General features: G+C 42.6%; 1 protein-coding gene across 1 annotated transcript; it reads left to right on the top strand.

The window, feature by feature from the left end:
- Positions 1 to 42: 42 nt before the first annotated feature.
- Positions 43 to 16465, top strand: GEMIN5 (gem nuclear organelle associated protein 5). The gene is made up of 28 exons (XM_034066640.1): positions 43 to 224; positions 400 to 554; positions 1213 to 1394; positions 1874 to 2025; positions 2242 to 2373; positions 2556 to 2688; positions 3154 to 3313; positions 3921 to 4133; positions 4745 to 4830; positions 5317 to 5411; positions 6012 to 6148; positions 6638 to 6711; positions 7107 to 7288; positions 7377 to 7516; positions 7935 to 8106; positions 8314 to 8541; positions 8993 to 9106; positions 9433 to 9561; positions 10128 to 10223; positions 10357 to 10494; positions 11030 to 11177; positions 11283 to 11402; positions 12213 to 12423; positions 12651 to 12908; positions 13515 to 13677; positions 14068 to 14641; positions 15079 to 15175; positions 15859 to 16465. Exons 1-28 carry the CDS (start codon positions 68 to 70, stop codon positions 16012 to 16014), a joined length of 4602 nt encoding a protein of 1533 aa, XP_033922531.1. The 5' UTR covers positions 43 to 67; the 3' UTR covers positions 16015 to 16465.
- Positions 16466 to 16944: the final 479 nt, after the last annotated feature.

The following is a 16944-nucleotide window of genomic DNA, read 5'->3' as shown; positions in this document are numbered from 1 at the left end:
GCGTTGTTTTGCGACGGCGTGCTGGGCGCTCGGCGGCAGCGGCCGTGCGGTGGGCAGAGGGGCAGTGATGGCGGCGGCCGGAGGGGTGCGGGTGCTGCCCGCCTCGCCCAACTGGTACAGCAGCCGCTGCAGCGACGCCAGCAGCGACGGGCGCTTCCTCGGCTTCGCGGCGAGGCACCGCGTCTGCCTGCTGGAGATCGGCGGGACCACACCTGCCTTCTACGGTACCGTTACAGCGGATGTTGGGCCCTGAGCGTCCCTGATTTATACGAGCGCCACGGGGCCGCGCCTCCGCCGGGAGCTGCCGCTCTGACACGTGGGGGGCGGTGGGACCCATGGGGGGGGGGGGGGGATGCTGAGGAGCTCACGGGGGTCTGATGGCGGTCTCTGTTGGTGCAGGAGAGCTGATCGGGCACACGGAAAGGATCTCCGGGTTCGCCTTTTGCCACTGCCCCGGGCAGAGCAGTCTCTGCGCCAGCAGCTCCGACGATGGGAGCGTCAAAATCTGGGATACGGAGGCGCTGGCTCCCGTGGTGGAGCACAGGAGGCACCAGGTGGGGTGTCCCCGGCGGCCGCGGGGCTGGGGAGGTGGAAGAAGGCACAGGGTAGGGAGGGATGTTCGGGTCTTGCACACAGAGCGGGGCAATGTCGCTGTAACCATGGTTGAATTTAACCGGAGGAGCTGTGGCTGCCCCATCCCTGGCACTGTTCAAGGCCGGGTTGGACACAGGGCTTGGAGCAACCTGCTCTGGTGGAAGGGGTCCCTGCCCGTGGCAGGGGTTGGAGCTGGATGGGCTTTAAGGTGCCTTCTGGCCCAAACCAGTCTGGGATTTGATGATTTCAAAACCAGTGAAATAAAAAACATTGAACGCTTCTGGCCAGCTTTTTGTTATACCCTTAGGACAGTGGTGTTGTTACATTACCTTAATAAGCTGTTGGTTACCATCAAAGCCTCAGTGCTTGTAGTGTGTACTCATTGCACTTAACTCAGCTTACTTTAAATCTGTTCAGCAAGTTACTATTCCACGGAGAGCAGACTAAGAACCAGCCTTGACCCAGGACACCATATTGGCCAATGCCCAGAAGAACTGAAACCCTTTAGAGCAAACCCAGCTGATGCTGGGGTGTACTTACAGATAATTTTCTACCTGTTATTCCATGTTAGATGGTAGCAAAACAGCTTTGCAATGTATTCAATCCTCTTCTCTTCAGAATGTGATCTCAGCGCTGCACTGGTCACCTCTTGTGAAAGATCTGATTGTGTCTGGTGATGAAAAAGGAGTCATTGTTTGTTACTGGTACAACAGAAGCGAGAGCCAGCAGTTCTTCCCAGAGCCTCGGACAGTTTTCTGTCTCACGTGTTCTCCTCATCATGAAAACCTGGTGGCAATTGGGTAAATATTCATTAAGTTTTAGTTTCCATTCTTCTTCTGCAAGAACCTTATTGTGAATTTTTGCTGCACAGTTGTAAGGTTTTCTGGTATAGAACAAAGTAGAAATAATATTTAGACTTGGTAGACCTGCCAGATGCAGAAATCTGTAACAATGTGAGGGCCCAGGTTTGGTTTGCTGCTCTGAAGTACCTTAAAACTGTATTTTTTTTAATTAGACTTTACTGGAAGACATATTACTAATGAATTGCTGTCATTCTTTAAGCCATATATGCTGGTTCTTGAAAATGCAGCTGCAGGTACACCAGTGCTAAATGGAGCTCCCCTGGACTGTTAGGCTACTGCTGGTACCCTTGTGGCTTGTGATTTGGATTCTCTGTAATACAGTAATGGTGATCCTAGTAAAGAGCTTGAAAATTGCCTCAAGTATTATTCCAAAAGGATCCAAGAGTCTCTTCATTAATTTAAACCTCTGGTTTTAGCTACAAGGATGGCATGGTGGTTATAATTGATATCAGCAGGAAAAGAGAAGTACTGCATCGGCTTAGAGGCCATGACGATGAAATACATTGTCTGGCCTGGTGCCCTGTGTTTGGTGAAGAAAGGTTATCTGCTTGGCAAGATGAGCTCCCAGGTATGTAGAACTGATTAATAGTTTATAAAGTTGTGTTTAGTTTGTGTAAATGTCCTTGTGGTACATTGAATTCCTTATAGAAAGTCAGTAAATCACTAAGCAAAGGCAGCTGGTAAGTTCAATAATGTATATTCTGCTAAAAATCATTATATTTTCAGGTAATTTTATAAAGATTTGATTTTTCAAGTATAATAACATGACTTCAATGGTATTCAGTTGTTCCTTCAGAGGAAGGCGAAGTTCCAAATGGGGAACTGACACCGGACACAACCACAAAGAAAGGTTGTTACCTGGCTTCAGGAAGCAAAGATCAGACCATACGAATATGGAGCTGCACTAGAGGCAGAAGTAAGATTGATAATGTGGGATTAACAGTAGGTGGGAGAACTCTCTAAATGCAGCCTTGATTGGTTAACTTGATAGTTTAAAGCATGGAGAGCATACTTCAGATTGGCGTGACTTCTTTTTGTATCTGAGAATGTTGATGTGTTTGATGTTGAGGGTCTAAATGATCCCTCTTACTTCCATAGGTATAATGACTTTGAAGTTGCCACCCACAAAGAGAAGAGGTGGAGCTGTTGATCCCACTGTTAAGGAGCGCATTTGGCTGACTGTTCACTGGCCGCCTGGTCATCCCACTGAAATTGTATCCAGCTGTTTTGGGTAAGTAGGGCACACAGAGCCTGGGTACCAGCAATAGCTGTGGATTCACTTATTGATCCTTAAGGAAGAACTAGGTAGGAAACGCTGACATCACCTTCTTCCTTCCCAGTATAACTAGACAGAAAACAGATCAAGAGTTAAAGTGTGATTTCAGACTTCTAGAAAACTACTAGTCCTATCATTTGTCTGATAATCTAACTTACTATTTGCAAATGGTACTTACTGGGGTTTTGCCCATATACTGGGAGGAAATGACGTCAGTTTTCAGCGTGGTAGATAAGGATATGGTTTGTAGGGTGAAAGTTGCATGTGTGTATCTGTTTATAGTTGCACGATGTGTGTGTCAAGCTGTATTACTCTTGTACTTGCAATATGTATACACGTAATATAGTGTCTATATATTATTATGTTAATCTATATTATAATTTTGAAGTGAACAATGAAGTACACATTTACATCTTGCAGAGGAGAACTGCTGCTCTGGGATTTGACCCAGTCTGGCAAACGCAAGTGGACTCTTCTAGGATCTTCAGAAGGACAAAATCATTCCCGGATTGTGTTCAATCTGAGCTCTGTGAAGCATCAAGACAAGGAGCTGCTTTTTTCCATTTCAATGGACAGAGATGTAAGAACCATTCATAAAGTTAACATAAAAATAGCTCTACCTATACAGTTTGACTGAGTGAGCCTACCTCATTTAGGGCCACAGATTTTCTCTTAAAGTGGGTTTAATGCAGCTTTTTGTAACACCATTGCTTAAAATTTGTCCAAGTCCATGTGTATATTTTTGTTAGTTTATAAGCTCAACACTTACCATGTTGGCTTGAATCATTATGACATTCTAGACTTGAATGGTAAGCATTTAATAAGGGAGTTTACCATGTTTTTCCTGAAAGTTTCATTTTAAAAAGGTCTTTTTCCTTCTTAAAATAATTTACTTGTTATAAACTAAAGGGGTTTTGGTTTTGTTTGGTTATTAACTTTCTGCCTTTCCCAGGCAGGAGAGTGTCTCTTATTTTTAAGTTAGAAGAGGATCACGGGATTAAAGTGTAGTCATTTTGTCCATTCCCTTACAGTCTTCCAGCTGTTGCAGCCCTGTATGTGACATGTAATCATCAGGGTGTAGACCACACACTATGTCAGGCCTTGAATGTGACCTTTTATCTCACTCGTGCTTTGCTTTTCCTTGTCATACCAGTCTCTCTAACGATTCCTTTTTCCTTACTCTTCAGGTGAAGTGTTGGGACCTATCAACTCTTGATTGTACCTGGACCATGCCCTCCCTTGGGGGATTTGTCTATAGTCTTGCCTTCTCACCTGTGGACACAGGCTGTCTTGCCATTGGTGTTGGAGACAGCATGATCCGAGTGTGGAATACTTTGTCCATGAACAATACTTATGATGTTAAAACCTTCTGGCAAAGCATAAAGTCCAAAGTTACAGCAGTAAGTGTCCTTTTGATTCTCTCTTTTTTTTTCTCTTTTCACTACTATTTTTTTCTTTCACTCCAAAGAAGGTTCTTCCCAACTAACAATATATAAAGCCAAGTTGTTCCTTCTGTACTTGATTCTTTTGGTACATAATACATTTTAGAATCTAGCAACAAATTTTCACCTACTTGCAATACATCTAGTGAAATCAGCTGAAGTCCCACTGGCTGTTTCACTGCTCTTTAACTTTTGTCCTCCTTCATGATCCTTCCCTTCTTCATCCATGGCTGCTGTTGCTCTGCTAGGAAGTTTGACAGGCTCAAAAGCCAACATGGATGTCTTCAGTTGGGTTTAACCAGTTGTTAGCCAGAGGCTACTGCCTGGTGAAACTGCTCGCAGCAGAAAAATATGGGAGTTATTCACACCAAAAGTTTTCTCACCATTCTCCCACAGTCTCCATTTCTATTTTGTAATACAAATGTCAAATAGTATTTCAGTGATTTTAACCCCTTTCATCTTGTCCCATTATAGCTGCTAGGGGGAGAGCCTTTGCTTATAGCAGTGATCAAATCAAGTGGCTGTAGTTGTAGCTTGTGTCATTCTGAATCTTTCTGTTTTGCTTGCAGTTATCCTGGCATCCAACTAAGGAAGGCTGCTTGGCTTTTGGAACAGATGATGGAAAAGTTGGCATATTTGACACCTTCTCCGGCAGGTAAGAAAGTAGCTTTCAAATTCATTAGTGTCAGATCCTGCTGGTATGTTACCATGCAGAGGGGCTGTGGTCTTCTCTGAGGTATATCTTCACTGTTAGATAAGAGTAGGATTAAATTAAAACTAGTAGAACAGTTGGATTGTCAGTGCATCTTTTAATCTCTCCATTAGTATTTGTTAGCTTCTAAGGTAATCTTTACTTAAAATTGCATGACCAGAGAACCCCTGTGCCAGAACAGCCAAAGAAGGCTTTAGACAGAAAGGTGTTTTCAGAGAATGAAAAGCAACATGCAGTTAAAGGTTATCAGAACAATTTTGTTATGGTTTTAGTAGTGTCCTACAGGAGATGTTAAGGAAGGCTTAGTATGCTACAGCTTTAGGATGCAAAAGCACCTGGTGTCTTATTTCATCACTGGAAATATGTTGATTTTATTTTTTTATTCCTCTCTGCTGAAATCTGTCTCTGCTTCCTTATCTTCCTGCTCAGTGCTAAGAATAAGCCACCTCAGATCTCCAGTACGTACCACAAGAAGACTGTGTACACGTTAGCCTGGGGGCCTCCAACTCCTCCTCTGTCTCCCGGTGAGTCTTCCAATGCCTTGTGACAAAGTAGAACGTCCATGCAGAGCACACAGATGCCATGAAGTTGGTATACCATCCCTTCATAGGAAAAGGAGCCCTATTTGCTTGGTATCAATCCTTTCTATCAGCTAAGGATGCATTTTGCTGAAGGAGCTGTTAATAGTTTTGCAAGGGAGCAAAACAACCTTTTCCAGTTTGAAATCTAGGAGCTTCAGGAAGTAGGTGTGCACCACACCTCTGTTCTTACTTCAGGGTGTTACAGAGCAGTAACTGCATAGGCTTCCTGCAAATACGTGTTCCTTAGCTCCAGAAGTCTGTTTCTACCATTTGAACTGATCAAAACTCCATTAGCTCTTCACAACTTGAATTTAAGGACTAAACTTTAAAGGGAGCTTTAATGATTGCAATGATGATGTATGAAGAGATCTGTTGGTAGACACAGAGGACTGAATTGTGAGAATTTATTAGTCAATTTCAGTACAGGCAACTGAAGCATATCTATATCCTTTTAAAATGTATTGGTTTATAGTAGGAGTGATTCCTTCTGGGAAGACTGATGAAGAACATGGTATATTTAGCTTTTTTTCCTCCATTGGACAGGAGGAGAAGGTGAACAGCCCTCTGTAACATTATATAGTTGTGCTGGAGAAGGTATTGTTTTTCAACACAACCCCTGGAACCTTAATGGAGAGGCAAATGACATCAACAAAGTCATCCGAGACACTAATTCAATCAAAGTGAGTACAATTTTGAGGGGATTTTATGGATTCATGGTAACTAAATCATAGTTTCTATGCCCTTGTAGTTGTAGGTTTCTGATTTTGCCTTCATGATGTATCTGTAGCAAATGAAAAGTTTGAAACCCACAGTCTCCACAGGTAGACTTTAGACATGTATTGACCCAAACCATTTAAACAGTTTGTGTTTGTCTCTGAAAAAGGGTCTCTTTTCCCCCTGATCTCAACATGCACAGCTGTTTCCAGCATCAGTTACTCCATTGTCTTAACCAGAAAAATTAAATTGAAGTAGAGTCTGGTTTTAAAGCTATGTGTGGCTGTTTGAAACAACCAGTTCATACAGAGCTTTCCAGTTTCAAAGCACTTGAAATAATATCCAGAATAACGTCCTGAATAATTGCTACTCCATCCAGTTGCCAGTCTTGCCCTGTTGAATGCATGTGAAAGAGTTTGAAGAGTTTTGGCAATAGTTGTGTCTTCTTTCCACAGCACAAACTGCCTGCCCGTACAGAGATCAGCTGGAAGCCAGATGGCAAACTCTTGGCTCTTGGCAATGAAGATGGGTATGTGTTACTTGGAGGTTGAAGTGGTTTATGTGCTGATCTGACCAGAATCTCTGTCATGAAGCAAAAGTAGTTTTTGTTGCTCTGGTTTGTCTCTGTTCTTTCACTGATGATGTATTTGACTTGTTATAATACCGCATTCCCTGCTGTTAGTTGGTTTAGCTGCTCTTGGCATGGAGGATCCACATCATCATGTTAAATTACTTTTTAAGGATCCACTCATGATTAAAATCTGCTTTTGCTGATGTGTTAAGTGAGGGTTTGAGTTGAATCCAGAAAAGAAACTCATTTAGTTATTCTCTTTCATATTCTGTAATTCTGCTCATGCAGGATAACAAAAAATTCCCATTTTCACTGACTGCTGGAATTCTTACACTGTTGTTCTTACTTTTCAGCTCAATTGAAATATTCCAGGCACCAAACTTGAAGTTGCTTTGCACTATCCAGCAGCATCATAAACTGATTAACGCTATTCGTTGGCATCATGAGCATGGGAGCCAGCCAGAGCTGAGTTACCTGATAGCTTCAGGCTCGATCAATGCCACTATTTATGTGCATAATCTGAAGAGTGTCATAGGTAACAGATTATATCCCAAGTTTTGGCATCTTGTTCTGGTTTACTCTGTTTTGCTGCCCATACCTGATGCTTTTCTTTTTTGTTTCAGAGAGCACTTCAGAAAGTCCTCTGACAATAGCAGAGCCTTTTCGAACTCTGTCTGGGCACACAGCTAAAATCACAAGTCTCTCTTGGAGCCCCCACCATGAGGGAAGATTGGTATCTGCTTGCTATGATGGCACTGCTCAGGTATTGCTCCACAGCCTCTTAGATGTGTATTTCAGACCATCCATTGTATAGTGGTTTAGAGCTGACTAAACAGCAAAGCTTTTGTGAGACTGAAGTAGTGCACATTTACCCTTGGGAACCATCTCCTGGTTCTGGATACCTGATTGCAGGTATCTATGGTTTTGCAACTCAGAAATTGATTTGTAAGTTCTGTTGTTATGATTTTCATATTGGCACTTTTAGATCCTTAAAAAAGATGTTATACAAACGTATCAAAGGCAGACAAAGGAAGCTCTGATTTTTCTCCATGGTGGTATTTGAAATACCTGTTCAACACTCATAGAGAAGTTCTGACAAGTGCAAATCACTGAAGAGAAAATGCAGAGTATTAGGGAAGATAAGACTTTCTGAGTAACTGGATTTCTTCCTTGTTTCCAAGGTATGGGATGTTATGAAGGAAGAGCCACTCTGCAACTACCGTGGGCACCAGGGCCGGCTGCTGAGTGTCCAGTGGTCACCAGTGGATCCGGATTCTGTTTATACAGGAGCAGATGATTTTTCTGTTCACAAATGGCACATCTCAAAGCAGGAGCATACACGGCCTCCTCAAGGTAACTGTATTCAAACATCAGATCCTTTCCTGAACACGATGTTGGAATTGGGAAATAGAGTGTTGACACATTGATGTGATATAAGTTCCAATGCTAAATTCCAAAGAATAAACTGTGTCTAGGTTTAAATTGAGTTCTATCCTTACTTAGAAACTAATTGTTGATCTCTACAGATAATATGCAGGTAACTTTTGCAATCTTTTATAGGCAAAAAGAGTATAGAATTGGAGAAGAAAAGAAGTATGCAACCAAAAGTCAAAGCCAAGAAAAAGAAAAAACCTATAGGAAAGAGCCCAGGCAAGCAGGATCCAAGTGATGCCACGAATGGAGATGAGAGTGCAAGGGAAATGTTGCCAGAGGAAAACGGAGTGTCGGACCATGAAGAAGAAAAAGAAGCTCAGGAGGCAGAGTTGCCTGATAAAGTCTCCACAACTGGTAATAATCAAATCATCTTAGCTCAATGGTTCCCAGACTGTTCAGTGCTCAGATCATCATCAAGTTCAATATTTTCATTGATATTTTCTCATAATACCTATTGAAATAGTCCTGGTGAAGAAAATATGGTTCTGGAATGTATTTCATAATTTTCTAAACTAGTTTGGGTTGAAACAATGTCATTCTTGATCAGTGTTGCCTTCTGGTCATATATCTTAAAATACTGGTGGACCTTCATTAGTGTCTGTTGACACCTTGTTCAGCTTTCTAACAGTTCTGTAATGTTTCCTTAATACTTGCTTGCCCTAACAAGTTGTTCAGTGCCATGGCAAAGCAAAGCTTGCTCTCTGCATATTTCAGAATCGATGTAATAGGATGTGAATATATGTAAGTGTTCTGCTGTGGGCTTTTCCATGAATTGTGTTTCGTTTTTTTTATCACTTACCTCCAGTGTTCAAGGATACATCTTCCTCTGCATATAATTATTCATCACTCAGCTTGCCAAAGCCTTTTGTGACCCAGAAAGCCATTCCTGTGAAGAAGGATCCACCTAAAGAGAAAGCAAGTTAGTATGTTTCAGGTCCTGCATCAAGGTCCTCATTCTAGGCACTCTCAGAGCACTTTTAAAATCTCTTGAACATTTTAAGTTGCTGCATCTTTTACCTGCCTGGATTGTCAGCTGTTCAGTATGGGCTTAGATGCTGCCTTTTGTTTGCTAGTTTCATTCCAGGCAAGATGGGCAGAAAACTATGACAAGTGATCAGTATTCAGAAGTCATAGTTTTTGTTTTCCTGTGTGAGGAAGAGGGGGTTTGAAATACCCTGAATTGGAGAGTTCTGCTGTAGGAGACTTGTAGCTCTGCAGCAGCGAGTAAAATGTCTGATTTTTCAGCTCCTGATGCCTCTCTGAAGAAGAGGAAGCCTCGTTCTATTCTACCCTTCAGCACATTCCTGGACCACAGATCAAAAGATGAAATGCATCAGGACTGCTTGAGTCTGGCTGCATGTCTGAAAACCAAAGGTATCAGTCTAAAACTAAAATACTTGGAGATAGGGGCTCAAAAGTATTTAGAAGCACATGTCCAAGGACTTGACTTTGACCAGTAAGCATTATCTTTCTAAAATCCTTCCCTTTATCCAAGTGTGTGACTAGCTGTGGTCTCTTACCTGACTTCTGCAGTGTTCCAGCACTCTGTAGCCACTCCAGCAAGATTTTGAGTAGGATACAGCCAGGCTTTGATTTGTGGAGATAGAGTAGAATTCTCTGTTCATGTGCAAAGTATTTACACCTGCAGAGGCATAATATGGGCAGGAGAAAATAAACCATGAGGAAAATGTTAGTATGCTCACAGCAGTGCTCCTTAGAACATGCAAAGAGATAGCTGTGCTTCATTTAGAATAAATGCTCTGCACATATATGGTCCTGATCAAACTTAGAAGTAAGTTCTAGGTGCTGATCGGACAGAACGTAGAAGAATAAAGTATTTGCCACCAGTTGAGTGCAGTGTAGTAGTAGAGTGACATGGCAGGTCCCAGTTCCCACTGTTGTACCAAATCTTCAATATTAATTCTTCTTGCCTGGTTTAGATCATAATGAAGACATGTCCCCTGACCTCAAAGATCGCATCCACTTGGGGCTGTTCACAGACAGGACTTCTCTGCACAAAATGATTGATGTGGAAGGTAAGTGAAATAATGAATCCACTTGGACAACATGTCCATTGTAACTTATATTCCAGGACAAAACAAATTGGGGAAAATGCTTGAATAATGCTGTTGCATTCCAGCTGATAGGAAGTGTGTTTGCTTCCAACAGGAAAACATCACTTGGAGAATGGACATCCAGATCTCTTTCAGCAGCTCATGTTGTGGAAGGGAGATATGAAGGGTGTCCTCCAGATGGCTGCTGAGAGGGGAGAGCTGACAGACCAGCTGGTGGCCATCTCACCCATGGGTATGTTTGGTCTTGTAACACATAAGCAGATGGAATTAGCTGCCAAGGGAAGCCTCCTTCTGATTGCTCAGGGTTGGAAACTCATGATTGGTCCAGACTGGAAGCTGCTTCTTTAACTGCCTGGTAACAAAAATCAAACACAAAAAACATCCTATTTATGACTGAGACCTGAATATTTCCACAGGCACCCACAGTTTGGGATAGTGGGAAACAGTGGCTTCTTTTGGGACTTCTTAAAGGAGCAGGCTCTTACTTTGAAACATAAAGTTGGTACTTTGTAATATGCTGTGGTCCTTCCCACCTCCTGGTGTTTTAAATACGCTTTAAACTTATTTTACTGGTAGTGAAGCCCTACAGTTGGTGAATCATAGAATAGTTAGGGTTGGAAAGGACCTTAAGATCATTCAGTTCCAACCCCCCTGCCATGGGCAGGGGCACCTCACACTAAACCATATTACCCAAGGCTTCATAGAGGTACATGATGTCATCCCACAGGAGTTCTTCCAGTTTTAAAACTTTGCCTTCTCTTTTGCAGTTGGGTATCAGGCCTGGGTTTGGACTGTAGAAGCCTTTGCAAAGCAGCTGTGTTTTCAGGAGCAGTACGTGAAGGCTGCCTCCCATCTCCTCTCCATCCATAAAGTGTATGAGGCCATTGACCTCCTGAGAGTGAACCAGTTTTACAGGTTGCTGTATATTTATGTTTTCTAATGGGTTAGATTTGATATTTGGATTCACTTCTTGTACACAGACAATTAACTTTCCTATCTTGCTTCTCTTACGTGCATTAGGGAAGCAATTGTAATTGCTAAGGCCAGGTTGCGTCCAGAAGATCCAATTCTGAAGGATCTCTACACAAGCTGGGCAGCGGTATTAGAAAAGGATGGTCATTATGCTATGGCTGCCAAATGGTGAGTGGAACTGGGAAGAATACAGAATTGGTTCCATGCTTGAAACAAAGAAGGTTCTTGGTTTGTAGCAGCTGAAATCTGTTAACTGGTCTGGTTGTTATTTGAGGTGGTTTCTGAGCCTGATCTCACTCGACTCCCTCTAACATAGGTGGGAAAAGAAGCTCCAGAGGGCAGTTCAGAGCAGAAGGTCCAAATGCTGTTACTACAGGAGAACCAGCTCCTTCCATAGGCATTACTGGAAGTCTCTGAAAAAGAGTCTAGTAAGACTAAGAGTAGGATGTCTATGAAGAGACTATGGGATGCTCCCAACCTTTCCACTGAAAATGTGCAATGTAGTACTTGTATCCTGATCACTAGGTCATACTCCTCCAGTCAGATTGTTTCAAATTTGTGACTACCCAAATTACTAACACTGCTTGAAATACTTTGGCTTGGAATAATGTCCTTTGCTTGGTACTGATTCCAATTCTGGCTTGTGTTCACTCTTGTGAAAGTATTCAGCTGAAATCCAGAGAAATGCATTAAGGATAAACTACTGTAACCTTCTCTCTTGAGTCTGTCTATTTCTGCTCTTCATCCAAGCCATGTATGGTGTGCACACCACCAGAGGTTTCAGTCTGTATTATTAGGCTGTGTGGTAGCTTTGCAGCAGATCAGGTACCATATGTCCCTTGTAAACTTCGGTGAAGTGATGACAGCTCTGAGAACCCATGGAAAATACAGGTTTATCTCCAATTGTATGTGCTGCAATATAACTCAAAACCAGTATTTAAGTACTAATCAAGTTGACTTGCCTTTCTCTCTTTTCAGTTATTTGGGGGCTTCCTCCCCATATGACGCAGTTAAGGTGCTGGCAAAAAAGGGGGATGTGACATCCCTTAAAACTGCTGCTGAGCTTGCACTGATATCTGGAGAGGAAGAGTTGTCAGCAACTTTGTCTTTCAGATGCGCCCAGGACCTGCTGCTATCCAGAAACTGGGTGGGAGCTCAGGAAGTCCTTCAGCGACATAAAACTCTATTTGTGAGTTTGGTAGTTTCCTCTCAGCTTTCTTTAGTGTTGTTTCTCTTCAGATTAACATGTACCTCTGCAGAGGCAAAGGGCCTGTGGTGGGGTAACAATCTGTCGCCAAGCTGCTGTTAGCCATGATGTTCTTACATTTGTCTATGTACTGTGGTCAATAAGGGATTGCTTTTCTTTGGGCAGCAGCTCCGTGCTCTTGACTGATTTATTTTTCTTCCTTGTTAAAGGGACAGAGACTTGTTTTCTGCCTTAACGAACTGCTTTGCAAGTGCCTTAGTGAAAGAAGTCCCTGCAACCGAAAGAGCCCTGTGCCTCCCTGCTACCACAGCTGGGAGCTCAACAGAGAGGCCTCATTTTTGGACATGGTGATAGAAGTGTGGCAGAATGCATTGGGCATGGACACCACTGAACAAGCCACATGTGCATGGGAGCAGCTGCGCAGTGTTGAGCATCCTCCTTCTACCAGCAACACACACCCAAAGCAGGTAAATGGATTTAGACCCATATGCACACTAAGCTTTACTATGGTATATGCAGGAAAACACAGACCATGGTGCTGTGCTAGCCATTCCTAGGGGCTGGTGTTGGCACCCTGCTGCAGAATGAGGCTATAGTGTGGGAAAAATAGATTATAGGCAGCTGGGACAGCTTGCATAGCCACAGGTTTGTCTGCATTTGTTTCTGTGCAGGGTAAGAACTGACAGATGGTGTCAGTGACAAACACTGAGATGCGCTGGCTGTGACTGGCAGAGCTGAGTGGGCTCGGCATTGATTCAGGGCTTTGTGTTGAGCTGTTGGAGCCAGGGCTGCTTGTTAAAACACTCTGGAGTTCAGAAGGTCTGTTCATTGTCTGCAGCTCTTATCATTGACCTTTGATGTGCTCCCATCTCTCATCTGTTTAGTAGGACACAAGTAAGCACAGCTGCTGAGTTTACCGTTACAAGTAATGTTGAAGTGCTCTATCACCTGTGTGAAGACTACGTACATTGCACTGTTGCTAAAATTGCTTGTGGTTAAGTGCTGTGTTTCTTTGCTCCTCCTCCATGTTCATACTTTACAGTATTCATCATGCTCCCTGGTGCTTCCTGTAGGTGCTTTTCCATATCTCACATGACCTGAGCCTTGCAGCCCTGAGCTATCGGAGTGCTACTTGGCATGAAGCAGTGAAGAGTATTCTTGGAGCTGTGACCCGCAGTTACGATGCTGGTAATTTCTCTCTGATGCAGGAGATTTGCAGGATCATCCTTCCTGAAGGTAAGGCTCTTCCTGTGTATCTCTTGGCACTGACAGACAGGAAGATCTTCCCTGTAAGTGTCCATTATTATCAATAGGCATAATAATGCTTGGAAGAAGCAATACATACCCATAACTGTAGAAACCTGTGGAATTTGGCTAGTGCAAGGGCCATTGGGCCATCAAAATTCAGACATGCAGTCTCATGGTAGAAAGGAGTCCTGTGTTTAAAAAGATGCCAAAGATGTCTGCCTTTGCTTCCTTGCTTCCTGCACCACTCCACCAGCATCTGAGTAAATCTCTGGTTTGGATCTCCGGGATAGCTGTTAATTTACCAAATCTCTTTTTCTTCAGAAAGTTGTAGAAACTATTTGTAATCCTTGTTTTTTGGTGTTTGTTTTTCATTACTAGGCTGTGATAACTTGAGACACAAACTGGACAGCACGCATCCTCAGAGTATGGATGTTTGCAGAAGTTTAGAGGGCTTTGTGGCTTACGGACTGTTGTATGACCTGTGGTGGAACCCACCCAAAAACTCTCCTGCCTCACAAAAGGCTGGTTTAGGTCCTCTGCTGTGTCCCAGTGAGCAAACAAGTCTTGAGAAGAGTTACATTTCAGGTCAGTCCTCCTCTGAAGAAACTCCTGATCTAAGTGCAGTTGAGATGGATGAAACTTGGTGCCATACAACTGTTCAGAGAAGTGAGGCAGAAAGTGATTCAAGAACTACCTCGGTTGATTTAGTAGACAGACAGTCAGAACTGAATGGCTGCAAAGTGCTTCTTGTAGAAGAGATTGCTGCTTTACAGAACACCCAGAGAGATATAGCTGAGGTCCAGCAGATTTTAGCAGATATGATCCGTCAGCATCAGCAGGAGAGGAATAATCTCCAGGAAAACACAACTGGAAGCACTCAGGAAAGTAACCTGGAGCAAAGTTCAGAGATTGAATCAAACAAACCACACTCTGACAGCAACCAGCTGAATGGGTAAGATTCAGAACATGAATGAATGGATTGAAAGCTTTGCTGTTTGTGTGTGTTTGTGCAGCAGATTTCTTGCTTAGCTCAGATTGCCTCTAATCCCAAGATCATTGCCCAGGGACACTTCAACATACAGCTTTCAACACTTCAGAAGTCTTGCATTTTCCTGGGGCTCAGCCACCATGGGCATTCACTTACTGCAGCTGGAGAATTCCCTGGTACACAGGGTCTGTTGTTACAGTGAATAAATAAGGCAGCCTGAAAAGGCGAGGGATAATGAAAAGGACAAGTGTGGTCTAAGACATCTGTCTCTGCTAAACAGTTACTTAGGACTTTGGCAAGAATGAGCTAGAGCATGTTACATTTGTCCAGCTCTCTCCTGTGAGGCAATGTGGTCAATTAAGCAAACCAGTTGCTCACAACACCTGCTCTTTTCTTGACAGTAAGGATGAAGTAAAGCAACCAATTACACTACCTGGGCTCACAAAGCAACTTCTGAAAGCAAAGGAGAAACTAGCAGAATTTCCAGACAATTTGAAGGTAAGTTTTCAGAAGATGCAGTGTGATTCTGGAAAAAGACAATCTTTTTGTAAGGGCAGCCTCCTCATAGAATCCCTTTCATACAGAAAGTAAGGAACAGTGACTTTCTTTATGATCCTGTGGCAGTTTTGAGAGAGAATTGACACATGGCATCATGGTGATAACTTTCTTTAAAGCATGAGTTTCTTCATGCAGTTGGAAAGTATAGATAAAGATCCTGCATGGAAAAACTTAATGGGATATTCATAGAGTCATAGAATGGTTTGTGTTGGATGGGTATTCTGAATGAATCTCTCCCATGCATTTTAAAAGTAATCCCTTGCTACTTAGAACTAATTATGTAAGCAAAATCATTGTGATAAACAGATCAGAAATTTAAGGTATAAAATGGCCTTTAGGAACTACAAAAAACTACACAACATGTTTGAAAACAGTGTTGCCTAGGTTGTCTCATCCCCTCTGTTCTCTAGTCTATAATATACCTAATCGTGGTGATTTTGCAAAAGGGGGCAAACCTGGTTACAGGTAATGCTAATGCATTGGAAGAGTCAAAAATACATTGAATTTCTGACTATCTGTTCTAAAGATACTGCAGAGCAGTGTCTTTGGAGAGCTGCTGCCTCAGGTATGTTATAGCTGAACAAATAATTGAAAGACATCACCTCATGTTTATTGTCTTGCAGATCTTCCCATTTCCGGACGTGCTGGAGTGCTGCCTTGTGTTACTTCACACGGGGTCACAGTGTCCTCCTAAGCTGTGGGAACAAGCTCTGGATCTCCTTCGGAAACACGGCAGTGCTGGTGCCTACAGGAAGGGTGGCAGGAGGTTCTTGACATGACATCTTGAGACCACATTGTCTCCCTTGAGCTGTCTACACTACCACAGCTCTTCTTTCTTCAAGTGAAGGCTTGTTTTGATGGCTGGGGTAATTTAGGATAAAACCACAATAAATCAGGTGCATACAGACTCACTTGCAGTCAACTACTACTCCTTAAGGAGATTGTGTTAGCAAAGTGCAAGGCAGTAGGTTGTGGGCTTGAACTGTATACAGGAGTTTTGTATAGTCTTTTTTTATTTGAGGGAAGTTATGCTAATAAAAGCTCTTACTACTGACATGCAAGAGAAAGTTTGGAGAAGCTGTATTTGTTTTTCAGCAGAGAAGGAATAGCAGCTACCCTGAAAAAAAACAATGGTTTCTGTAAGCAAACCGCCCCTTACCTGAGTATTGTTCTTAAAAGTATTGTGTGTTTATCTTCCCTCCTTTCAATAAAGTCTTCTACCAGCATGAACTGGCATTTCATTTGATGTATAGAAATCAGTATCAGTCAGAGGCACAGGTTAAACATACTCTGTAAATCAAAGTAGATAAGTGTGCTATGATTTAGCTTTGTATGGTGAAGCCGCCTGTGCAATGTAATAGGGAGGGTGAGATCTTCTATATTTGTTTCCAGTACAAGTAGCAAAAGGTAAGGGATTTTTCCAGGTCAAGAAAAGTCCCTGCTTTTGGCAACATCCATGGCTGAACAAACTGCTTTCTGCTCCAGCAGTGGTAAATTTAAGATATCAAGAAATGAAATACTCTAGAAAAGATGCTGTTTTAGAAGTGCCAAATCCAACCCTAGAATACAGGGTCTTGCCTATTTGACATTTCAGCCACTCTTAGAGCTTACTTGGAGGCCTTTGCCTGTCTTGTTAGCAAAACTCTCTTCTTAAGAAAAGAACAAGGCTGCATAAGCCTTAGTGACCACAACATATATCTTAGTAATTT

This window comes from Melopsittacus undulatus, chromosome 10 (assembly GCF_012275295.1).
Source record: "Melopsittacus undulatus isolate bMelUnd1 chromosome 10, bMelUnd1.mat.Z, whole genome shotgun sequence".
Classification (NCBI taxonomy): domain Eukaryota; kingdom Metazoa; phylum Chordata; class Aves; order Psittaciformes; family Psittaculidae; genus Melopsittacus; species Melopsittacus undulatus.
This window is presented reverse-complemented; position numbering and strand designations above follow the sequence as displayed.